The sequence below is a fragment of the Drosophila yakuba genome, chromosome 3L (assembly GCF_016746365.2).
Source record: "Drosophila yakuba strain Tai18E2 chromosome 3L, Prin_Dyak_Tai18E2_2.1, whole genome shotgun sequence".
NCBI lineage: Eukaryota > Metazoa > Arthropoda > Insecta > Diptera > Drosophilidae > Drosophila > Drosophila yakuba.
The window spans coordinates 16,074,752-16,099,742 of NC_052529.2; the positions used below are offsets into that span (position 1 = coordinate 16,074,752).

At 40.3% G+C, this 24,991-nt stretch overlaps 5 protein-coding genes across 10 annotated transcripts; 4 read left to right on the forward strand and 1 right to left on the reverse strand.

Moving 5' to 3' along the window:
• The first annotated feature begins 602 nt into the window (after positions 1–602).
• Positions 603–1,269, forward strand: LOC6534247. The gene is made up of 2 exons (XM_002094893.3): positions 603–832; positions 979–1,269. The coding sequence occupies exons 1-2, from the start codon at positions 760–762 to the stop codon at positions 1,245–1,247; spliced, it is 342 nt and encodes a 113-aa protein (XP_002094929.1). The 5' UTR covers positions 603–759; the 3' UTR covers positions 1,248–1,269.
• A 1,833-nt stretch (positions 1,270–3,102) lies between these two features.
• Positions 3,103–11,232, reverse strand: LOC120321435. Its single transcript, XM_039373855.2, has 3 exons — positions 11,170–11,232; positions 6,741–6,997; positions 3,103–3,231 (listed from the first exon to the last, which is right to left on the reverse strand). The coding sequence occupies exons 1-3, from the start codon at positions 11,230–11,232 to the stop codon at positions 3,204–3,206; spliced, it is 348 nt and encodes a 115-aa protein (XP_039229789.1). The 3' UTR covers positions 3,103–3,203.
• Positions 11,233–13,670: 2,438 nt separating this feature from the next.
• On the forward strand, positions 13,671–16,787 carry LOC6534250. Of its 2 annotated transcripts, none has more exons than XM_015195039.3 (3): positions 13,671–14,198; positions 14,299–14,855; positions 16,591–16,787. In XM_015195039.3, the coding sequence occupies exons 1-3, from the start codon at positions 13,703–13,705 to the stop codon at positions 16,660–16,662; spliced, it is 1,125 nt and encodes a 374-aa protein (XP_015050525.1). In that variant the 5' UTR covers positions 13,671–13,702; the 3' UTR covers positions 16,663–16,787. The 2 variants fall into 2 exon arrangements, with proteins under 2 accessions (XP_015050525.1, XP_002094932.1); XM_002094896.4 differs by lacking the exon at positions 16,591–16,787 and adding an exon at positions 14,922–15,051.
• A 101-nt stretch (positions 16,788–16,888) lies between these two features.
• On the forward strand, positions 16,889–18,800 carry LOC6534251. Of its 5 annotated transcripts, none has more exons than XM_039373980.2 (4): positions 16,890–17,435; positions 18,059–18,186; positions 18,265–18,621; positions 18,686–18,800. In XM_039373980.2, exons 1-4 carry the CDS (start codon positions 16,943–16,945, stop codon positions 18,740–18,742), a joined length of 1,035 nt encoding a protein of 344 aa, XP_039229914.1. In that variant the 5' UTR covers positions 16,890–16,942; the 3' UTR covers positions 18,743–18,800. The 5 variants fall into 5 exon arrangements, with proteins under 5 accessions (XP_015050527.1, XP_015050529.1, XP_039229914.1 ...); XM_039373981.1 differs by lacking the exon at positions 16,890–17,435 and adding an exon at positions 17,598–17,664 and having other exon boundaries at positions 18,284–18,621; XM_015195041.3 differs by lacking the exon at positions 18,686–18,800 and having other exon boundaries at positions 16,889–17,435; positions 18,059–18,471; positions 18,530–18,621.
• Positions 18,801–19,098: 298 nt separating this feature from the next.
• On the forward strand, positions 19,099–20,528 carry LOC6534252. The gene is made up of 3 exons (XM_002094898.3): positions 19,099–19,637; positions 19,760–20,322; positions 20,376–20,528. The coding sequence occupies exons 1-3, from the start codon at positions 19,139–19,141 to the stop codon at positions 20,436–20,438; spliced, it is 1,125 nt and encodes a 374-aa protein (XP_002094934.2). The 5' UTR covers positions 19,099–19,138; the 3' UTR covers positions 20,439–20,528.
• Positions 20,529–24,991: the final 4,463 nt, after the last annotated feature.

Below are 24,991 nucleotides of genomic sequence, written 5' to 3' on the forward strand. Positions count from 1 at the left end.
ATAAATATTTGTTGCAAAGTTTATTTATTGCGTGAAATATTTGAACTTTTTAAACTTAAATATTATAGAAATAAATAAATGCAAGATTGCATCCACTTCCGTTTGAAGTGGATTTCCTGCTTTACATACGTTCCACAAGCAGTACGCTTAACAAGAGCTTCGTGCCAGCGAAGCAGTAAACTGTACCACACAAGCAGTTATTCAAGCAGTTCGCTGTTAAACTAATATAAGTGGGGACTGTTAAATCCAACAGTTACATGTTTAAAAACGAAGCAAATTTAAATTAATACTTTCCCTTAAAATTGCGAAATAACCAGCTTATTCCCTGAAAAGAGAATGTAAATTATTTCTTTGAACTATATAAAATTATCTTCCCATAGTGATTAATACTTTGATAATGGCCACTACAGAGATTTTTCCTTTGTTCTCATTAGATTAAATGCGATTATCAGCTCCAGATTCTCAATCGATCGATGCTACAGCGCTCAGCTTTGTTTACTAATAAATCTTGTTCATTCAGGAAAAATTGATAAGTAGACTCGGTGAATACCAGGTAGATGGAGCCGGAGAACAGAGAGGGCGGGAAGAACGGCAATAATCCCGAGTTGCTACGACGATCGAACAGTTTGAGCTCAGACTGCTCGGAGTGAGGACGTCGTCGTCATCGAAAGATAATTTGGAACTGCTGCATCTAGTATAGGAAGCCAGACAACAACAGTATTTGTTTATATTTCCACATAGACCGCATATAAATAAATTATGAAATCAGAGGCGTTGCACAAGTTTCTGGCTTTTTGTCCGCTGCTGATTGCCTGCGCGTGGAGCCAACCATGTAAGTCGACTTTGTAATCTCTGTGCTATTTCAGAGTTGCACATGATTTTATGTTCCTTTAAGTGATTGCTAAAGGTTATCAATCTCTTGCTATCAACAAATTAAGATAAACAAAAATCTTACTTCAAAAAGTGTATATTTTCCAGTGAATCCATCTCAACAACAAGCAACGCATCAACAACTGCCTGCAGTTCAACAACCGGTTATCTTCATCAAACATAATATAGGGACTGGAAATGCCGAGGATTATCACATCACACTACCCTCGAAGGATCTGAAAGCAGGGGAGCCCTGTCTCACGATCACTTGGAAGACCAATCCAGATGGCACTGGTCCCGCTGAACCTCAGATCTACATGGGCGATGGATACTTCGGGATATTAACATCACCACCGCGAGGACAACAACGCCAATAAACAGAAAACCAAATCAAATTTATTTATTAAACTTTTACTGGGCAATTCTACAATGTTAAAAACAAGGGACACCAAGGGACCAATCAAAACCCTTGATAATATACAAAAAAGGAATCAGATGGCGTGAGTGGGTGCAAAAAGCTGTGAAAAGTATCTTTAGACAGTATTTAATGGTACATTCTTAAAAAGTACCCTTAAAATGTAGAACAATTATTTAAACTTATATGAATAATAATATTATACGTTTTGGAAATTAGTAATTCAAACTTAGAAAACACGATTCTTTATTTTTCGCATATTGTGCATTAAAAGTTCAGCAATAAATTCCATTTTGGCCAGCCACTTCAGTTTTTATCGCCTATAACTCCCACAGCAACCTACTCTCTGCTGATTTTTTATTTGACAAAATAATTGTACACTGACCCATTGCGCTTCGGGGGAGAAGTTGGATATTTTGCTCGTATTTCGAGGGCCCGGTTTTCGCAACACCCAGTCTGGACTCCGGAATATCGGTTGGTTGTCATGACAACTCTGCACGTCGAGTTTGAAGCCGTGTTTTCGGGCAGTTTGGGGCAGGGAGTTGCCCAGACAGTAGAATCCCAATCTACAGAACAACTCCCCAAAAACCGAACATAACTCCCTTTGCGATGCCCAAACTCCAACTGTCTGTGTCTGCAAGTGACAGAGATGGAGCGACTGGGATGGAGTGCAAGTGGAGAGACAGCAGGACCCCACTCAGAGTCCTGGCAGAGAGAGAGATAGGAAAATAGAGAGAGCGAGAGAGAGAGTCATCCTGGCTGGATGACTCCAATTTGCAGGACTGCACTTTTCGGGACGACTGCAAAAAATTTCGCTTTTTTCCATGCCCAGACTTTCGCTGCAGTTTTCATTTCAGAGCGCAACTCGAGGAGCAACATCAAAACCAACAGCAACAACGACAACAACAAGAGCATGGCGCAGATACCGAAAAAAATGTGGCGTGGGAGTGTGTTAGTAATGCTAATTGACTTACATTCCTTCGGGGTCCACGGGTGGTATGATGAATATTCGAAAACGGCACTTACTACTCAACCACCTACAAAGTATAACACAAAACGCAATGTTCCAGGCACTACAAAGATACGCTTGATAACTTCTTTGTTCCCAATATTATTTCGAGATAGCCATCTAATTTTAATGCTGTGTCTATATTTGTATTATATTTCTGATCTACGAATCGTTGTTTGTTCATGATGAACACTCTATGCATATATTTTTAATACCGCAATAAAAGAAAATGTTTTCTAATAAGAAGAATTTTACAATTTATTTTCATTTGAAGAAACTAATCAAACTAGACTAACTACATAACATTTTGGACTAAACAATGTAATTTATGTAGGCAAATAATAAAGTATGCAATTATATGTATCATATGTTTTTAAAATAAGAGTTCTTGAATACCCCATCTTAAAAATATTCACTACTGTGTCTATAGACATCGATATCGATGAGCTCTTATCAAATGTCAGAATAACAATGAAGAAAATCAAACGTCTTGCTCTTAAATAAAAATCAAAATTCTTAAGATTATTACAAATGTATCACCTTTCGGAAAAATCAGAGTGATTGCAAAATCACCGTGAAGTCAACTCAATGCAAATTAAATAGTTTTTATACATAATGTTGATACTCATCGCTGCTGCCTGCTTTTACCTCATCTTTGGATTTCTCATTTTATATTTAATATGCCTTCTTATAGTAATATGCTTGTCTATTTTCTACGGCTTCGATCCGATGAACAGCTATTGAATTTTGTACGGAAAAGAAACATGTTTGAGGTAAGTGAAATTGCCATTCAGCCCCTTCCAACATTTGACATTGCCCTGTTCCAGATTGCGAAAATCAGAAAAATCATAAGGCGCGGCAAGTCAAGTGCGTTTTGAGCAGTATCATTAATTTCCCGTTTTGCCGTCTTCAACCCCGAAAAACTCTCAGAAAGGAGGTAAGTCCCACGATAAACCCCCCAAACAAAAGTTGACAAAAACTTTTGTGCATTACCTTTGTCTAAATTTTGGTCAGTTCGCTGGGGGAAACGTGGGGATTTCGGGGGTGTTTAAGGACCGTGGCTCAGACAACCGGCAATAGATTGTGGATTGTGTGTTTGTTGTGGGGTTGTTGCTATATGAATATGTTTGCTGTTATTTTATTCATTTTATTTAACGCTATACTGCACTCGATGGTGACCCCTCTTTTCATTTACCAGCCACGTCCACCTCTGTCTGTCTGGGAACTCGGAACTCGGCAGGATCGTGGCCAGGATAGTGTTGTTTCCCCGCCCCATTTTGCTCAATTTTTAATCAGCCTTTTGGCCCGTGGCTTCCTCGATTTGATTGAATGGAATAAAATATTCGAGCTTCACTCTCGCTCCACATTTTTCGCTCTTCCTGTTTGCCAATGTTCTAGAAAATTTAGAAAGTTCCATTGCGGCTGCATCCACCCCTAGAGCGCCGCCTCCACCCCTCACCACCCATCAGGACTCCACCACCCACTACCCCCATTTTGAACCACCCCTTCATCCCCGCGCTCCCATCAAACAGTCTGCACTGCGTCACGTTCGCCGCATGCTGTCTGCCATTTTGGCTTTTCCTGCAGGAAGCTTGCATATTTCACGTTCGCCATGTTGTTTTTTCCTCGCTGTGTCAGTGTGTGTATGCAGTGCGTTGCTGTGTGTATGTGTGTGGTGTGTGTGTGTGTGTGTGTGTGTGCAGTGTCTGTGTGAGCTGGTGCCCCAACTCTTCACTTTTATCGATTGAATTGTGTCTCCGGCTGTGAAATGCAGGTCATTGATCTGTTCGTGCCAGCTAAAAACGACGAAATGCTTTTTCGGTTTTTTCGCCGTCTCTCTCTCTCTGTATCTCTCTCTCTTTCCCTTTATGTCCTTTCTCTTTTCCCCACATTTCCTTTTTTGAAGAAGTGTGGAGCTGGACAGGACAGCAGCTGTGGACTGCAATTAATCGTCTGGAGTTTTTATTTTTGCAGTTTTAAGGAAATTCAGCATATGAACCGTGCTATGAGTTTTTAATAAGCAGCATAATAAGATTTTGCTTTGATTAAATAATTTTATTTTATGGCATTTATGTAATTTAAATTACAAATTATTTTAACTACATTTTAAGTTACTAGTTCATTAATTGACTATCAGCACAAAAGTAGGCAGCAAATAATTTTAAACCATAGATGGCGCTCGTGGTCTATAGAGTTAGAGGACCTTCAGGAATTTTCTTTAGAGCTAGAAAATCAGTACAGGGCAGATCCACAGTCGATTGTGTTCGACCCACACCAACAAGAGGACTGTGAATTATATTTGCTTTTCCAAGCTTTGGGGTAGTGGAGCATCAGCAGAAACTGAAGTTATACTCAGAGAACGAGGTCTGCGATTGGAGTGGCAAATCAGAGCCAGACTGCCAGCAGAAATATGTCCAACGAAGGGGCAAACTGTACCGAGACTTTGGCAGCACAGAGGCCAGACAGTGGCAGAAAGGGAAATCTACTACAACTTATGGCACCAGGATATGTATTTTCGGCACTGGAGCTTTCCGCCTCCGGTTTTTTGGGGGTTAAATAAAAAGTACTTGTCCGGCTGGCGGTTCAATGACCAACAACCAGCCGACCGGCGACGATGCTATCTGAACAAAGTATATTGCCATCGGCCATCCAGTGCTCCTTTGCACATTTACTAATGGGGCTTGCTTCACTCACCTATCGCTGGGAAAACAAAAATAAGTACGCGTAATGTGCAGAACGAGTTGCAAGGTCGACGAACGTTGAGTGCGGCTTCCAATCGCAGTTCTAAGTCCCAAGTTCCCGGCTCTGTGAGCCAAACACGTTTTTCGCCAGCGCATAATTTGTGGGTAAGTTTTCAATCATCGCATTGGTTTCCCTTCTTCTTTTGCTCCACCAATCAGCTTGGAATGCAATGTTAACTTTCACATCAGACTAATTGGCAGAACTCGGGCCTTGGCCATTGTTTGGTCACTCTCTCTGTGTCCCAGTACGTCACCCAATTTTTCGGTGGGCTAATCTGTCAGCTCGGATCCATCAGGGACATGTGTGTTCAAGGGCGTCATCGACATTTGATGGACGCGAAGCTTGGTTTAGTATGCTGGAATTTCTAGTACTCTTGGGCGATATCAAATCTCTGTATAGCAATAGGTATAGTACATGTTGTATAGAGAAGAGTGAATGGAACCATGAAGTAAATATTCGTAATAGTGTACTATTGACTTGGTTTAGATCGAAGCAAACTTCTGATCTAATTTAAAGAGGCAAAAATACTAAAGCTGCATTTTTACATTTCATTCCCATTTTTATGCACTTTCTTGTCTCCAAATCTTAGCCATCATTTGAATCCAAGATAGTGCAACTCGGAAACTCCGCGGTAATTGCAATTGCACAGCACCAGTAAATCGCAACCAAACGGAGAACCTTGAGCGCAGGCGTCGTCACTAGAGAAAAGCAGAGATTTTGATATGTGGCCATTGCGAGAGAGTTACCGTAGAGTTCTCTCTGGCTGGGAATCTTCTCCCCTTGAACTCCCAGAGCCAGGAGCCTATCGCTCGGGCTAATGGCCTCTCCAGTCGCTAGCCGACGCCATAATCGTCGGAGTCGTGCCTCTAGCTTTTGTTGCATTCCACAGCGCCGAGGTGGTTCCACTCCGCTCCTCCGATTCTCCTGTTCTCCAGCTCCAGCTCCCTAGTTCTGCGATTCTCTGGTTCTCGGGTTCCCCTCCCACACTCTCACCCAGTTTCAGTTGAGTTCAGGTCGGGTCTGCTGGCATTGACACTGACACTGCGCCTGGATGGCATTGGCCATGGCATTCTGGGTGCTTCTCGCAGCGGCTTCCTGCACCGTCACCTTGGAGCCCCTTCTCCGATACGCCCTACGCTGCTCCCCCAATCCGAACTGGTCTGGCATTCATCAGCCTCGTTTGGAGGAGGGGTTTGGAGGCACCTAGCATTTGGTGCACAGAGTACTGGGGTGCATATGAAGTTGCTGTGGCCTGGGAATATTGTTTATATATTCAAATGTTTATATTCATAGTATTTAACCTTGTTTCGAAGCAAACAACTCACTATTTACATATTTATATCCATAGTATTTGAACTTGATTTAGAAATAATTAACACAAAATGTAATGAATTAACACAATATAAATAAAACTGTTATTGTCTGGATCTAATTAAATATAAAACAACAACTAACTTTGATCATAAATATTAAAAATAATAATAATTTATTTTATAATACCTTAATAATATAGTGTGGCTATTACTGCAGGTACTCTCAGAATAATTGATTTTAAATTGTTATTGGTTTGTGTATAAAATGGCCTATAGGCCCAAGGCATCCAATGAAATGATGGCCTGCATGAAAATCCATTTCTGATTACGTTATGCATTGACAGGCTTCTATTGTGTGACCAAGACCCATTCGTGGCCTTTCTGTTTGCAGACCAAAACCATCAGAATGCCCAGCTCCATGATGCCCATGATGCCCATGATGACCATGATGTCCATGATGATGATTACGCTGCACTCGCTGAGCTTGAGCTGGATTTTTAATTGGCCTAGTCCATTGAGTGCTCCATTTGCCGGCTTCCCATCTGTGTACTCATCAGTTATCTGCTGGCCAAGGTGGCAGTGGGGTGGATTGCAGGACAGATGCCCAACGATAATGGACAGCTGAGTTTTGCACTCGGATAGCAGTAACTGTGAAAACAAGTTTGAATTGCAAATGAGTGAATTGCGAATGAACTGGGCATTTTCCAATTGCTATTTGAAGAACTAAATGGGCTTTACGCAGCAAAGGCAATGTGGATGGATATCTTGGCGAGCAAACCTGCTGAATCGATCAATTTACATTGTGCACTTTATAATGGAGAAAGGAATGGACGTTTTTTGGAAAGAAAATAGAGGTTTTATATCTTTATTGGGAGTAAATTTAAATAAAACGTGATTTAAATAAGATTGCCCTGGCTTTACTTGTATTCAGTTGTATAGTTCGAGTAAGGAGTCACTTTATAATCCAAAATTATTACAAGTAGTCAATTTCCAAATAAATTTTTAAATATTGTCTTTATTATAGGTACTTAAAATATATATGTAGATCATAGAATATATATTAAATGCTTTCAAATGACACTGATCCACATGTAAACATTGTGCCTTTTGAAGAAGTATTTGTTTATTTGCACTTAGTATATCATTATGTTTAAATTGTTGTTGTTATGCTAACTAGTTTTCCCCAAATCAAATAGGCTACTTAAATATGCAGTATTCACCCCACTTTTAACATGCGCACTGTGCTTAACTTGTCATCAAGTAATCCCATCGCCAAGCAAACCATGTGACAGTTTAACTAACTTACTCATCAGTTGCAATAAAAATAAAAGGGACACCATAATTAAAATGAAAATCAACGAAAAGCGAAAACTTTTTGCCATACATACGCCATGTGCTCTCCCATATATTATACATATACGGAGATATATATAAAAACAAGCGCACATGGACGAATTTTAATCCTCGCAGACAGAACAATAACAGACTAACCTATTGTAAAGTGGGGGAAACAAAAAGCTCAACGGCAAATATGTGTGTTTACATAAATATATGTATGTGTGTGTGTAGCACATCCCCTTTGGCCATGTGTCTGTGTGCTTATGCACTTGTATGCACTTGCGACAAATTTTCCAAAATGGCGTCCACAATGACTAACCGTCCGACGTCAACTCTCCCCTCTCCCTCCCCAATAACCCATTACCCATTTTTCCACCCACAACGAAATGTGGGGGTGTTCTTTTTGTCTGCCTGCGAAACTCCAGAGCTCCAGAGCTGCAGAACTCCAGAACTGCAGAACTCCAGGTCAATGATACCAAAAGTTAAACACCCAGCCAGCCCACGAAGTCCGTGCCAAGCCCCCCTGCCCTTCCCCCCTCAACTGCGTCGCACTTGAGCAATTTTCACAAAAAAAAAAACAAAAGAACAATAAATAAAAAATGAAAATAAACACAACAAACTGCAGAAAAAACGAGGCAAGACTCGGTTGAAAGAGGAGAAGGAAAACAAAAAGCGACGGGCCGCGCCCTGGGGCAAAAGGAGTGGGAAAAGTGGAGCGGGCGGGTGGCGTGGAGTGGAGTGGAGTGCATTCGACGTCAGTGTCAAGTTTACGCTAGGTTCACCACCCTCAGCCCCCAAACCCCGCGCCCCCCATCACCCCACCAGTCGCCCTTTTCCACACACAACTCCAGTTTCAATGGCAGCACAAAAGCACTTTTATCTTTTGTACGTTTAATTTGTGCAGTGGAAAGCGAGCAGGAAAAGCGGTAGTTCGCATTGTGAGGTTGGTGGCTGCACTGCAAAAATAAGCTAGCTAGTTCAAGAACTTTAAAATCAGAACTACTATTTTTCCTATTTATCAATATAGTTATCTGTTTATGTAAAATAACACCAAATGTAAGTACATATTTATTGTATTAAAAAATACATATTTCGCTCTATAATTAATGGTGTATTTAGTTTAATGGAATGTGCTTGTTACATTATGGTGCATAATCCATATAATCCCTAACTAAATAAAATAATAATCTAATATCTCTTGATCACTTTTTTTTCTGTGCTTTTAAGGTTGAGAAAAAGCGAACGCGTCACCTAGCGGCTAGAGCACGAAGCTGCCGCCACCCCCTCCCCCCGCTTACAACCAGCAAAACAATCCGCAACCATCTGCACTCATGCATCATTCGTTGCGCCTTCCTCTCTCTCTATCGCTCTCTCTCTCTCTTTTTCTATCTGCAACTGCTGTTCCTGTCTGTGTGTGCACACATATGCAAGTATATCCATGTCCGTATGTGTATTGGTGTGTGTGCATTGGAGCAGCGGCAGCGGCAGCAACAACAACCACGACAACTTGAACAACGCGGTGAAGGTCATTGCTACCAAAATTGTGTCTCCCTTTTGTCCTACTCTACTCTCGACTCGATTCGCTTCGTCTCACACGCACACTCGCCCAGCAGCGCACGCACACAGAGGCGCACGCTCACACAGACAGGAAAAGCCCCGTACCCGTGTGAGCTATCCATCCATCCTAGTGGTATACTCCACATCCCGACATACAACTCGAACGGGGGGAGTTGGGAGCTCGGCTCTGGAAATTGAGACAGCGCTGGAAAGAGACGGCAATGGGAAAGGGAGAGAGAAAGGGATCTGGAGAACTGCAGTGCTTGTTTGGGAGGTTTTTCCTTTTCTTTTTCGCTTGGCTGTTTTGCTTTCTATGTGCACGCTTTTCGCCAGTCTTCCCCTTTCGTCAGCCTTTTGATAAGGCATGGGTGCGGAAGTTGCCAGATGGGAAAAATCCATTTATCTTTATAAGATCATTAAGTCAAAAGCGAATTGTATTGCAATGTAAGTAATTTAACAAAAACATATACGTTTTTGGTATTATCAGAGAGTGTCCGAGATTTACCTATTACTTAGTAATAAAATATAAACTATTAAACTTACCAAGGGATTTGCAAATTGCGTCTTATGCTACACTACATAAAAAAACGTAGCATACTTATCAAACACACGGTTTAATACATTTTTTAATTACCATTTCCATCCACACAAGAATGTGCTAGCTTTAAATCAGGATCTCCACTTCGTTATGTATTATATCCTCTAAAATGTGGTGATTTTAGACTAGAATATCAACAGTGTGGCAGCCCTGCAACGACACTTGGCTTTGGCGATTACAAAATCGCAACAGTGCCTCCTGCTCCGCAACTGAAAACTTGTTCGTTGCCCCTTCTCTTATCCCACTGCCCTCTCTTTCGCACCAACATCCGTCTCGCTCTGGCCGCAAACTGTGTCTGTGTCACTCAACCCACTAAACTAGCGCACAATGCGAATTGCGAAATGCGAAAAGCGACGATGACGACGAAGCTAGGCAACGGCGATGTTATTCAGTTCCCCCAGTTCTTCGTATACTCTTTCAAAAGGGGTTTTAGTTTGGACAATCAGTTCAAAAAAGCCGAAGTGTTAATCAATTATTCTTTAATTTGGGATTATCAAATGTAAATGTCCAAAACACTTAATCAATCGACATATTAAAATGTAAATATTGGTTATCTCTGGACTCGCGAATTCTATGGGAATCGCTGTCACTCTTTCTTTCTCTGTGGAAACTTAAATTGAATAGTATTATTTTGATAAATAATTGAGTAATTTTATTTTAAATTCAAAATGGCTTGAGCGCCAGATCGCATAAAGCGAAAATATTTTATAACATTTTTAAAAATATCAACTTATATGTGCGTGAGGATCTACGGAGAATGGAGATTTTTTGCATTATATTAAATAATTAAGCTCATGAAAATAATGGAGTGTGGCATTAAAAAGACTTATTTGTGAAAAATGATTTTGTTAATACAATGTTTAAAAAAACCGACAAAAAATGTGTACGACTGACTGTGTAGTTCTAAAATACTTTAAGAGGTATTGAATTAAATGTATACTAATTGATTAGTACACAGTATACCATCTGTCTTTAATAAACACCTAAATCACGGCGAGTTTTTATACCTTTCAATGATTTTCAGGGTATTTCGAAACTCGGTCCCCAAGGTGCCAATGTTGTGTTCTCTTTCGCCCGCCGCGGCAGACAGTTCCCTCCAATTTCGCCTTCCTTCTCTCTCTCTCTCGTTTTCTCTGTCTCTCTTGGGCACTGTGCTCCATTCACGTGCTGCACGCTTTTCGCGTGTGAGTCTCCCAACGCCTGCGATCCCCCATCGCCCCACGCCCATCGCTCTTTCTGTTTCTCGCTTGGCTCTCAACGGAAGTTGGAGTGCGCCAGTGTGTGTGTGTGTGTGAGTGCTGGGTTCAATGTCTGGTGGTTGACCTACCCATACCCCTAGGTTTTCCCAGGAGTCTCGCTTCTCGGCTCCTGCTGCACTCCGCAACCTCATCCTTCATCCTTGCTCCTTCTGGGTCCCTTTCGCGCTTTTGACTCATCCGAACGGCTTGTGTCGCCCCAGCTTGGGTATTAGAAAGTGCCGCACCCAGAAACAAGGGAAAAAAATAAAATAGAAAAAAAATATAACCCACACTTCCGTCCGTTCTGTGTGACAAGTGAAAACTAGAAAATTCTGCTGCTCACCACCGCTCACTAAAGTAAAAGTTGTCTTATCAATGCGCCGGGACTTTCAGCAGTTGGTGGTGCTTCGGTGACGACAGCTCATTTGGCGTCATTGCGCCGAGACGAGGTCCTCATAAAGATGTTAGCCGGATATTGCATATTTTATTGCCTCAACTGCTCTGGAAGTGACCAAGGGCATGGTTAATATCGTCAAATTTTTATCCATACTAATTTGTTTAACTCATAAGCTCTGATAATGGAGCTGCACTAATGAATGCACTTCTATTGCATTGGTTGCGACTTCCGAATTTCACATTTTCTTTTAGATTCACATCTAGACTTGCAAGTTATATGTATATACAATTTTTGGATATTTTTTTCAATTGCATGGAGGCATTGCGGAGCATTCTTCTACCTTTGGCTGGTGGAAAACCTTCAGTTGATCTTCGTATGCCATTAACTGGTTTTCCACTTGCCGCAGATTCAAGGCTAACTCCGTTGGGTCATTGCCATTGCGAGTTTTCTGGAAAACCCAGTGCTGGAAAAACTAGTTGCATTCACCTGGGCGCACAATAGTTGTTAGACAGATTATCCAAGAAGAAGCAGAAGAACCTGCTGGGCGGGTTTGGGTTTTCTTCATCCCGACTTCGTCGCAGGGAAAGTTCTGGAGGGAGAGTGTGCGCTAATGCCGGAGAAATGGAGAAAGTTGCAAGTGGCAAAAGACACTTCAGCCAGCCCATTGTGCAACTACTCGCACTTCCACTCCACTGCCACAGTCGAAAGTAGGTGAGGTGAGTCACAGTTGCAAGTGGCAAATATGCAAGTTACAACCCCTATTACTTACTGCACTTCCCAAAAACACAAAAGTGGGTGGTTCGAATGAAAAATTATCATGCAGTAGAACCAGCTAACAGGACTGTCAAAAAACATAAAGAACGGTTGCTTTTCTTGTTTTGTGCCCAATTCTTTTGGGGAATGTGTTTTTTAAAGGATCTTTTCCTTCCCTTCAATAAATGTTAACTTTTGTTTAAGAATCATGTGTAAGTTTATGCTTTAAATATAAAAGACTTGTTTATATTACTTTTGTAACATTTATTCGTTTATATTAAACTTGTTAATCGCATAACGAGCTTTACAAGTGGGCATTCTATTTAAAATGCACCCCGAATTTTCGAGCTGAAAACCCAAGTGCTATCCCCAGTAAGAGCTTTCAACCCTTTTTCTCGTGAATTTTTACGCCGTTCCCTCGTTCCTTCGATGGTTTATTGACCTCCATGCTGCACTGCATTGCGTCAGCGGCTCATCTGGTAGCCTCTTATCACGCAACTGCCATCAAAAGTGTCAGCCATACACTGCGAAAAAAGTGTACACATATAAATATACACAGCGTGTGATATGTTTAAGCCCGAGCATTTCAACAAAGTAATAAGTTTAATTAAAATTGCTTTAATTATGATGTTGCAACATTGCATGCTAGCGAATGTTTTGGGTGCGGAAGGAGGGCAAATGTCTGGGCACAGGCAGTTGAAAGCAGAGGTGTAACCAAGGGTTGGTGCATTACCACAGAGTAATTACTGTAGTCTATATCGTATGGCAGAATAAGCTTGATGTTTTGTCCAAGTAAGTGCCCAAGTAAGTGGGCAACCGCGGTGGGACTTGGCTTTAAATGCGAGTTGAAGTGGAGACATCATATTGTTATATCAAACTGACTTCAATAAGAACTACTTACCATAAAGGATAATAAAGGATACAAAGAATCTCTTCTGTTATAAATAGTGAATTGTAAGATGTCACAGTACGTCGTATTTATACAAAATTTGCAGATTAATTTATCTACCCCAGTTACCAATCTATTACAAATATGATTCATAGTAAGTCATTCCGTTTTTTGTATATATTATTATAGGACAGTGAACCAGAAGTGGGACAATCTCTGGTTTATTTACGCTCATATTTCAAAGAGCCGTCTTTCGCGAAAAAAGCTTTTTTTACATCAGCGTGCACTGCACTCTCCAAGTAAAAGAGCAGTGAAAAAAGCGAAAGAAAGCTCTGAATAAATCTGTAAATAATACAAACCATTAGCTCTTACAACAAATAAGATACGATACATGGAAAATCATTATCATAATTAATCCTTTAAGGACAGGTTGTTAGATTGCACGTGCTGAGACTGCAAAGCTTTCACGGTTGCTCTCTTTCTCTCTCCGATTTTACCTATACCGTTGCATTCTGCTCAGTTCTCAGCGAGAGCACTGGCTCAGTTCTCAGTTTGCGTTTTGCTCTGGGGGCAGAAGCTCGTAATGGATTTCGAACGCAGCATAACCGACATGCCATTCGAAATTCTCGATCTGATATTCGAAAAACTGAAATTTTTAAAATATAAAGTTTACCTAGCTCAGGCGCACGAGAAGCTTGCGAAAGCTTTCGCCTTTCACTGCCGCCACAAATTTAGGAGTCTTACGCTCGACGGACGGCTAACTCTAGATTTGTGGGAGTTTCTTATACGGGAATGTGGCGCCACGATTGAAGAATTTATCTACGGGGGATGTGGTAGATTGGAGAAGTGTGTTGCACTGACGGCGGTGGCAAAGCATTGTCCCAATTTGAAATCGGTACGCATACTGTTATATCGGTCTGATCGGGAAAACTTGCCCGTTTTCCTGGAAAATGTAAAAAGCTTGCCGATATCGCTTAAAATAAACCAACAAGATCACTTTCCGGCTACCTTCCTTAGTGCGGTGAGTGAAATGACGCAATTAAAGGAATTTTCCTTTAGGGGATATATGCACGAAAATGGTGAGTATTTTTAATTTTTTTTATTTAAGTATTTTTTTTATTTTAATATTTTTTTTATTTTAATATTTAATGTTAAACTTTATTTGGGACTTGTTCTCAGTGCACCACTTGGATAAATTGATTGCCCTGGAGAGGCTGAGCCTCGAAGATATTACACATTACAGTAAAACTCCTGTGGACTTAATGCGAATTTGTGCATCACTGAAGAAACTGCGCCATTTAACTTTAATTAGGCTACAAATATTGCCCTATGATGAGCCTTGTTCCACGTTTTGGTCCGACTTGGAACACCTGTGCTTCAATTATTGCGAATTCTCCTTCGAATTGCCAGACTGCCCAAAGCTCAAATACTTAAGTATTGAATACCCAAACTGTGACATCGAAGGCTATGTCCTGAAGTTCATTCTTAAGAATGGAAAAAATCTCACAGAACTGCACGAAAGATGCTTTCCGCCGATCGATGGCAATGGGTTTCTGGACCTGCTTCGCGCCTGCCCAAAATTGCGCTGTCTATATACTCCAATGGAGTTTATAAAGCTCTACGCGGCCTATGTGTCTGCTATGGTGGAAATTCTAAAGGAAAATGGAGCAACGCCGGAGGACCCTTTGGAACTCGTCGTATGCAGGCGTATAAAGTGGAAGTGGTTTCGACGACTGGTAAGTGCAAGAACGCAATAAGTTATGTGGTATAACCCAAAGTACATACAAATCGTATATTTGCAGCACCTTCGCACTCCCGATGCTGATTTGATTGATTTGTATGAGGGTACAGAGTAAATACATACATATGTACATATGAATTTATATGTAAAACACAATACTTCTAAATAAAAAACAATAATTAATCCATTTTGTTATTATTCATTTTAGTGGGTGCAACAGTACAATAATTCAAAATTCCGCTTAAGAGCTAGTAAGCCTTATGATCGTTCAATAGGAAATTAAAATATAAAATATTGTAATAATTAGTTTATAGCGATAATAATAAAATAATTTCTTTAACAAATTAAAGAAATCTAGGTATTTTCAGCAAACTCTAATCAAAAGGATTTTATTTTTCTTCAGTTATCAATCTGATATTCAGTATATATATACAATATATACATACATACATATACATATATGCATAAGATCAGATTTCACTCCTTACATTGTGTTCGAAAATTAAAGTAAACTTTCTCACATGTTCAAATAAATGGCGGTATTTAATTGGGTAGAATTGAAATTAGTATGAAGAAATGCAAAATGAATTTCCGATGATTAATGCCTCTGCATGGGCAGTAATAGTAATGTAGTTCACTGAGATGTAGTAATGTAGTAAGCAGAATATGTGCAAAAGCTTTTCTACGCTCCTCTCTTTGTTTGCGAATGGATGTCTCATTTTATCAAATGCACTTAGCCAGGAGTTCTCAGTTCGCAAGAGCGAACAACAAGAGCGAATTGTTGGAAAAGCTTGTGATGGAGAATCCACGGAGAATAATCGATTTTAAGGTCGAAGTGCTCGATCTGATATTTAAACAACTTACTTATTTGGTATATAAACAGCAGCTAGCTCGGTTCACGAAAAGCTCACAAAAGCTTTTGTCACAGCCGAAATGAGTTCCGGACTTATAGGCCTTACGAAAGCTCGTTGTCAGAAGAATCGTTGCTGTTGCAGGACAATCGAGGACTTAACTTTCGACGGAAATGGTAGATTTTGGAACGATGCTCGATGCAAACACTGCACTAGTCTCAAATCTGTCAAAGTAGTTCGACTTAATAGGCCCAGTGACAAAATTTACTTGTGAAATTGAACAAATTATTATTATCGGTTTCACTTAAGCAAGGATATCGATTTCCTTATGTAATATGGAAAGCTGTTGGTGAAATGACACAATTAAAAAAAACTTACGCTTGAAGGATTTATTAACGAGAACGGTATGTTTTCAATAGCAAAATATAAGGCATTTTAAAATTGCAATCCTTGCATGGCCTAATTTTAAAGTGGTGATCTCAGGAAAGCTCATTTTAAATGGTTATTCTTTGAAATTATTTGTAGTTTGTAGACGGAAATCTCATTCTTATTATCAAAAAGTAGCATAACGCCAAAAGGTGCATATATAAAAAAAAGGTATATAAACACTAGACAACAAGACATTAGTGTTCCCTAAAAAAGCATCGGACTGAAATCGTACATTTCGATTCTTGTTTTTCTGGGACTTTATTTAGAGTTTAATTTTTAAAAGTCTTTCTTTCAGTTTACGAAATAAAGAAATTGGTCGCCCTGCTGAAATTAAATATCGAACAGTAATACAACGTTATTTGTAGGCGAACTAAATGGAAATGGTTTCGACGACTGGTAAGTGCAATAATGTATGTAAGTCATACAATTTTGACTTGTTTTTACCTTCAGTTCCGTCAAACACCAAATGCTGAGTTGATAAGGTTGACGAAGAGGTATGAAGATGATGAATCTCGTCAATAATATACTTAAGATTTGCAACTTAATGTATGCGTAAATTCTACTGAAACGACAATGTATATCTATCAACTTATTACAAAAAAAAACCGAAAATAAATACTCATAGTTGCCAAGTACAACCTTACAAATTTTGCACAGTTTGTTCGAATATACGGTTAGTTCCTTGGTTCCCTCTCCTTTCCCATTTCTCAATCGAAGGTCTGTAAGATTCCCATTCCCATTCCCATCAGTTTTGCTTCAGTCTTTCGTTTGGCCTTCGCTGTCGAGGGCATGGGTGCCTGCGATGAGAAATCCACGGACTATAACCGATTTGCCACTCGAAGTGCTCGATATAATATTTAGTAACCTACGAAATCTGAGGGACAAACTTCGACTGGCGCAGGTGGATGAGTATCTGGGAAAAGCGTTTTCCTATCACAGCCGCAGTGATTTCAAGAAGTTCTCCCCAAAAATACATTTTCCGGTGCGGCTTTATCGCGTTCTATTGGCGAACTGTGGCCCGTCGATTGTGGAATTTAGCTGTGGATCAGACACCTGGAGCGATCTGTTGGCCAAATCGATTGCGAAGCACTGTTCCAACCTGGAATCGGTGAACATTAGTGCTTCATTAAGAAACAGTCACAGCCTGCAATTTTTCCTGTTGAACTTGGCAAACTCACTAATTTCGGTTGAACTGAAGCTCAACGACAGTTGCCAATCGCCGAGGATCCTTAATGCCGTGGCGGAGCTGAAGCACTTGAAAAAGTTCTTGTATGAAGGATACATAGACCGAGGAGGTACGTCATTTAAGATAGCCACCCGACATTGTAATAGTGTAATATTCTCATTTCACACGGCTTTAATGGGTTAATGGAGTATAGAAGAAAATATAATACGATAAGCGGTTGTTTATATTCAAGCTCGGTCGATATCAAACGGTACATATTTATCCGTTTTAGCTACAAAACAACTATCAGCTTAATGTTCGTGTTTTTGTTTTGACTCCCGTCCGGATTATTTTACATTGTAAGTAAAAATGTTTTGCTGTTTTCATGTTTTTCCGATCTTATATAGTATATATATTCCTAACTAGGATTTCAAGACTAGTCCGATCTATTCAGGCTCATCCATTTGTACATATGTTCGTTTAAACTACAAGAACTTATGCTTTTTAAAATTGTTAAAACCCTTAAGACACATGGTAGGAAAAGTCGATTTACTAAGTACTTGCATATCTCCACCTCCCTCGTAGAGGGTATAACATAGTCGAACTGCGTTTCTCTCTCTCTCTATGTTGTTGGCGTGCAAGCTGTCTTATTTAAAGCAGTAATAAATAGTCAAACATTATTGATAAATATTAAATTATTTTCTTTATATTAATTGCTTACATTTCAATATGTATGTTGTCCACTTTTGTTAGTTAATCAGCTGTGCAAACTGGTTGATCTGGAGGAGCTGCAACTCGTCTATCAAGGCAGAGGATACAGATGTAGAGCAGTTAATCTTCTTCAAATTTGCGGAAATATGACAAATCTCCGGTGTTTGACTGTGAGCAATATATGTATATCTCAGCCAGAAAGTTTCCATCCCATGATATGGCTAAACTTAAAAGACTTGAAAATGCAGAATTGTGAAATCTCCACAGCGATGCCCGATTGTCCGAAGCTGAAAACCTTATATATCAAATTCTGCAAGTGTAGAATCAAGGGATACGTCAGCAGTTTCATACTGAAGAACGGCAGGAATATCGAGGAGATCGATGAAAGCTGTGAACCGGCACCATTCGATGGGCGGAGTTTCCTTGAAGTCATGCGAAGCTGTCCCAAATTGCAAGTATTGTCCACTCAAATGGGTGGTATCAAAATCTACCAAGCCTTTGTCACCTCCATAGTGGACATTCTCAAGGAGTCAGTATCAACGCGGAAGGAACCCTTCGAACTGATATTGTACTGCCGAGATAAACTTAGATGGTTTCGACGATTTGTGAGTGGATTCTACCATATGCCTACTTCACACACAGTTTTCGTTCTTCATTTCTGTCTTTCAGTTGCAACGGACTTCTAATCCTGAAGTGATTCACACACTTTACCTGTACAAGTTTTAGAGACTCGCCAATTGTATAATAGAAAACTAAATAAATCTTAATCTATTTTAATCTTAAATAACCTGTATAGAACGATGTACCATTCGTAAAACTTAGTTTTAATTTGTTCTTTAATTAAAGCAAACTAAAACTGAATAATAATAATTGCTTGTATCTATTGTCATTAAGTAGCATCATTAGAGATAATAATTTATTCAAATTACATTAAACATTCAATGGTTATAAGTAAATTCGAAACTTAAACTCATTGGATGGAATGTCACTTGATGGAGAGCTGGAGGGTGGAGAGTTCTCTCAGTAAGCTTTGCTTTCTCCCTCTCAATTGCATTTGCAGCTAGTCGATGCTCTTGCTGCTGTTTTCAGTTCGCATTTCGCTCTCGGGCGAAAAGCTTTGCGATGGAAAACCAGCGGACGATATCCGATTTGCCGTTCGAGCTCCTCGATCTGATATTCGAGAAGCTAGAGAGCATTGTGGATAAACTGCAACTGGCACAGGTGAATGAAAAGCTGGGAGAAGCGTTTGCCTTCCACAGTCGCAGTGCCTACAAAAAGCTCCAATCTTTTTTCGGACAAACGCCCGAAATGTGGGTGGTTATTGTGAGCTTATGTGGATCGACTGTTGAGGAATTTTCCAGCAGAAAAAACTGGGACCTCCCATGGAGTGATATCGTTGCCAAGTCGATTGAGCAGCATTGTCCCAATTTGAAGTCGGTGAGAATTGATGTTTGCAATGAGAATTGTGACAGCGTGCAGTCCTTCTTGCTGAAAATGAGTAAACTTTTGGTATCAGTTGAACTTACTATACTCACGGACAACCCAGAAAAGATTTTTGATGCGATCGCAGAAATGACCAATATGACAAGATTAATATGCAGGGGAAATATTAACAAAGATGGTAAATATATTAGTAATAAACAAACTTTAATACAAACATAAAATCAAAATGTTCAATACTTTTCTTTATATAAACTCAACTTCACATTTAGCACTCAAGTAATTAAATCGCTTTTTATTTAGTGTACCAGATTCAAAAGCTTTTAGCTTTGCAGGAGCTAGTGCTCGAACATAATAAGTTCTATTATCCCGATTCACATTTGAATGTTCTGGAGATTTGTGCACAACTCACAAGCCTTCGCTCCTTGACAGTGCAGAACATAACTATAAGGCCCTCAGAGCAGCCACATTCGATGATTTGGCCAGAGCTGGAGTTCCTTAAAATTTGCAACTGCGAAATTTATACGGAATTGCCCGAGTGTCCGAAGCTGAAAACTTTAGGGATGATTAAGTCCAACTGCCACATTGAAGGCCTCCTGTTACGGTTTATTCTGCAGAACGGAGTGAATATTAAGCAGCTGAATGAAAGTTGCCATCCACCTCCATTTGATGGAGACAACTTTCTCCAAGTACTTCGATCATGTCCAAAGTTACGTGTCTTTCTTACACCAATGACGGATATCAGCATTCACCAAGCTTTTGTGTCCTCCATTGTTGAAGTTCTCAAGGATAAAGGCTTCAAGCAGGAGGATCCCTTTAATCTTATTATTTATGCTCGTGACAAGTTGAAATGGATTCGCCGATTAGTAAGTGGAAATAAATGAGAAATAATCGGACTTTATTATTCAAATTTTTTCAGATTCCACGGACCTCTAATCCCGAGTTGATAGCTCTAGACTATCTGTATGATTTTTTCCCCTGAACTTCGCTTTCCAAGGCCATGATAATCAACACTGAGCAAATGTTAATGTTAGGATACTAAAATAAAATATATGTACATTTTTCAAGAAAATCATGAGGGGTTTTGTCTTTTGTATTTAGGATAGGTATATTAATGTGGGTATGCCAAACATTTATTACACGAAACAGATTTGAATTATTTGTGTGGCACCTGAGTTCAAATATCTGCCCTCGAAACAAGTTAAGCAATATGACTAATGCCCCAGCAAATCCGAAAACCACACGAACTTTGAACTTGTAACCCATACCCATACCTTTCCATACTGTCCTTTCCATCCAGGAGTGCGTGTCAGGTGCAATGGCCGATGTCCCGAGGAGGTTCAACAACATTGGCCGCAAATTCCGTGGCTTACTCATCAGGTGGTTGGGCGCTAGGAGGCCAAAGTGGGAGCTTATGGGACAATGATTCACCTTCGCTGGCTGCAGGTTCAAAAAATACAACAGGATAGGCATCAATAAGTAATAAATTTAAAGTATGTAGGCAATCTGAAGCTGTTATCTAAAAGCTTGACATCCTTTCATGAAATAAACTTGAAAGTATTTTAAACAAGTGAAATATTTACAGCAGCAACTTTATAAATTAATTTATATTTGTACAGTCTTTCAGTTTCAACGAAAACAAAATTGGTAATTAACAATACTTTGATTATTGTTATTAAAATATTATTGTAATACTCGCAATTATTTTAGTGGGGCTACAATGTCAAAATATTTTATATTTGCAAAAACAGGAGGAGCTCTGAGGGAGACAAGGGAATAAACTTTGGCTAAACCCAAATATGGCCGCTGAGTCACCGACCCGACGGCAGCTCCTCTCCTCTGCCATAAATAAGGAGGAATACACCCTCCTTGGGAATACAGCTCCTTGTCTCCTGCTCTGCGGGTCCCCATGAAAATTAGTCTCAATGACCCCTCTGGAGGCGAGTGACTTTTAGCACACTTTTGGCCACTTTGCGCTTTGACTTGCCTTTGGCTTTGGCTTTGGCTTTCGGTTTGGCTCCCTGGCCGAATCAGTTCAATGCACGCACATTGACCCAAAAATTGGCTTAGGCCCGAGATATTGGATTTTGCTTAGTTTGGGGCTATGTAAATTCGGACTCGTTTTATGCGCTCTTGTCAACAGTTTTACTAATTGGCGTAGACAATGGTTTTTGTATCTTTATTTGCCTACTAGTTTTTATCACAGAAATATACCCTGCTTGTGTAGAAAATATATGCATTAATTATTGTTTATTTATAGAGAAAAGTCGTTAACAAAAGATTTTATATATGAGCCTCATCACTTTTTAGATCCAATAATTTTTAAATAAAAAGATATGTTACACTAATAATTCTTTGTAAAACAAATTATAGTAAAGTCGTTTAGATATACGTATTTTAGTATAATTATGATTAATTTTTTCTTTTTTTATCTTTATTTACATTTGCACAGTGGGCCATTAATTAAATCGTTTGATAGCTCTATCTATTAGTAAATCTATTATCTATTAGTATGTTGATCTGATATTGTGGCATGTTGCTGTATGATGATGATAATACTAAAACGTGTCATATATGTGCACATTCTAGGACATTCTAGGATCTGGACAAGGACTTGTGTGTGACCTTTTAATGACCATTGGTGCAATGCCGAATTTCCGCGTGTGTGAGTGTGGGTGACACGTGTGTGCCATATATCCTTGCGCTGCATCGGTTGCATTCAGCTTACAATTTGTCATGGAAATGCAAAAGAACTGCAGTGTGCAGTGCAGCCCTGAAATCAATCTGCCCCTCCCCCTCACTCACTATGTTTTTAACCGCCTGTGTCTGCCACCTACTCAATGTCATTTGCAGGAGTTTGGCATCGAACTGTAGAGTAAAATGTAACCATGTCTGCTATTGTTGTGAAAAGGGGGTAAAACAAGCAATTCATTGAAATATATAATTGGTTATTTACATTTTAAATGGATAATACCTAACTTATAATGATAACACACCCTTTTAATGCCTTAATCTCCGAAGTATTAAACAAATAAGTGCTAGGACAAATGTAATTTCGCTCTATAGTTCAGTAGCTATACATCGCAAGCTAATACAGGAACTTTAGTGGGCATCACTGCATTCCCCACGCCTGGGACCTTGGCAATGAGGCACTTCTATCCAAGGATCCGAATACGAATGCGAATGCGAATACCAAACCGAACCAGAGCCAAGGACCCGACTGCGGATGCGGAAATGCGCATGCCTGCGTGTCCTTGCCCTTGGTCCTTGGTCCTTGTTCCTCGCCCGGTGGAGCAGTAGTAAGACTCGTAGTGCCCCTGAAAACTCTTTTAACCTTCGTGCAGCCGTGTGGCAAGTGCATCGTTGCAGCTCCCAAACATGCGCCTTTGCACATTCGCTCTATGCAGAGATAGATAGAGAGAGAGAGAGGCATTGAGCTGGATTGAGTTTGGGTTGCCGGGGCCATCCTCTTGAAAGGACCAAGGGTGGCGTCTGGTTGCCCCTGCCACGTGTCGCCATTTCAGTTGCAAATTTCACGACGCTGTCTTTGACCATGATATTTGGCCACTACTATTTTATGGCTGCCAGGGCCAGTGGCTCAATGCAACGCCCTCGCTGCATTTGGAGGTCCACAAGGGGACATATTCTGTTCCAAAATGAATCTAAACTCTGCGAGGGGACTAGCAAGGTTAAATCGCATTAAATATAATTTAGTTGTCTAACTATTATAACTTGAAACAATAATTATCGGTATTCAATTGAGTAAAATAGTAAAAAAGCAGTTTAAGAGTTTCGATTAAACCTTTAACTAATAGTAGACAATGCATTTCGTTATCCTCTATGCCAGGGGAGTTTTCTTGAAAAGCTGTCCGAAACAGGCATGATAAGTTCTTGGAAGTTAATACCGTCTTGTCAACAACAATTGCAAATAAGAAAATCAAGGTTACAAGGTGCTGCGTTCCCTTGGAACTTACCCCACAGCGTGAAAGACAATGGCAGCCAACTCCATTAGAGTGCAACCCCCGAAGCTGGCTAAACTCGAAGCTCATGGAGGAAGTATCTCTGGCTGGGACCGACCTTACCAAACAAAAAGTAGCCCATCGAGTGTCTAGGAAACCGCCTGTCCTCTTACTCCTTTCTCGCCTTTTCCGTCTCACGGCCCTTTGATTCCCACTCGCTTTCCACACCCCAAGTGCCAGAGTCTAAAGTTTGCTTTCATTTCGTTGCCCGAGGGGTTGCAACTCCAGACAGACAGGGACCGCGAACCAGGATCAGAAGCCCGGCGAAATCCACCCACTCGGCGACTTTTTGCAATTATTTTTAATTTCTGTGCTACGACAACCAACTCCCGGAATGCCAAAACTTTGCAACCCCAAAAGAAGCACGCAGAAGGGGCAAGTCCTTTCGAGGCGGGAACCACGATATATACCGTTCACGTCAGAAACATGGATATAAGCTTCGCATGCCCGGTACAGTGCATCTCCAAGATGTGGCACAGTTCAGATCATGAATGCATGAGATATATACTATAATATATTTTAATTTTAATAGCTCCTAATTTTATTAGTTTTTAATAGTTTCAAATATTTCTCAGTATTGGTTTTTTATAATTTTCAAAGTTAGAACTTTTTTCCATATACTTTTGTCTTTTGTGGTATGAGAGAAATCCTTCTGAAGCACAGCTTACATACTTCCATTATACAAATAAAAGGATCATGGAATTAATTTAAATGTTTTCTATCTTGATTCTTAGGGTAGAATGCTATTTATCAAAATCATTTTAATTGTTGGATAGATCTGAGAACGAAATCTTAGTATTGATTCTAAGGATCTCCTAATATTGTGTTTGTATTGAAAATTTTAAAATTCATAACATAAATTATATTGACATATTTGAAATTGTTAGGCATTTTTTTGCCCAAGATTACTATTTTTAAACTGAACAATTATCACCTATTTTCATTCCCACCTAGCGGGCACCCACTGTGGCGACGTCCACGTCCGCGCCTGAGTTCCATGTTCGGCGTCCATTGCACCCCCAATCTGCTTTGTACATTGACTTCTCTGCTCCGCTTTGTTCTCTGCATTCGCTGCAGGTTCTGGCTTTGGCCGCCAGAGCCAAAGAGTCTCTCTGCTCTTTCTCGCTATCACTCTCAGTGATGGTGATGGTGCTCTCCCTTTTCTCTCTCTGTAGCCACTGTGCATTCCCATACCACGACCTACCTTACCCACACCCACAGTGCGCTGCCGCTGCCGCTGCACAACTCCCGCCCAGGCAGCGCAGTCGGCGTCGGCGTCGACGGCAACGGCGACAGCGCAGTTCGTTTTCATATTGAAAGTAGAATTTTTCACTTTTGCGAAAATTTGCAGTCCAGTCTCGGTCTGGTCTCAGTCATTTTGAATACGTCATGTGGAACGCACCGTCACCGTCACCGTCGCGTTTCGTCCTCTGTCGCGCTTTTCCTCTTCTGCGCAATGGTCTTACCAATCGGCGGTTAACTTTCGTTTGTTAGTACCACAATTCGATCGGGATAA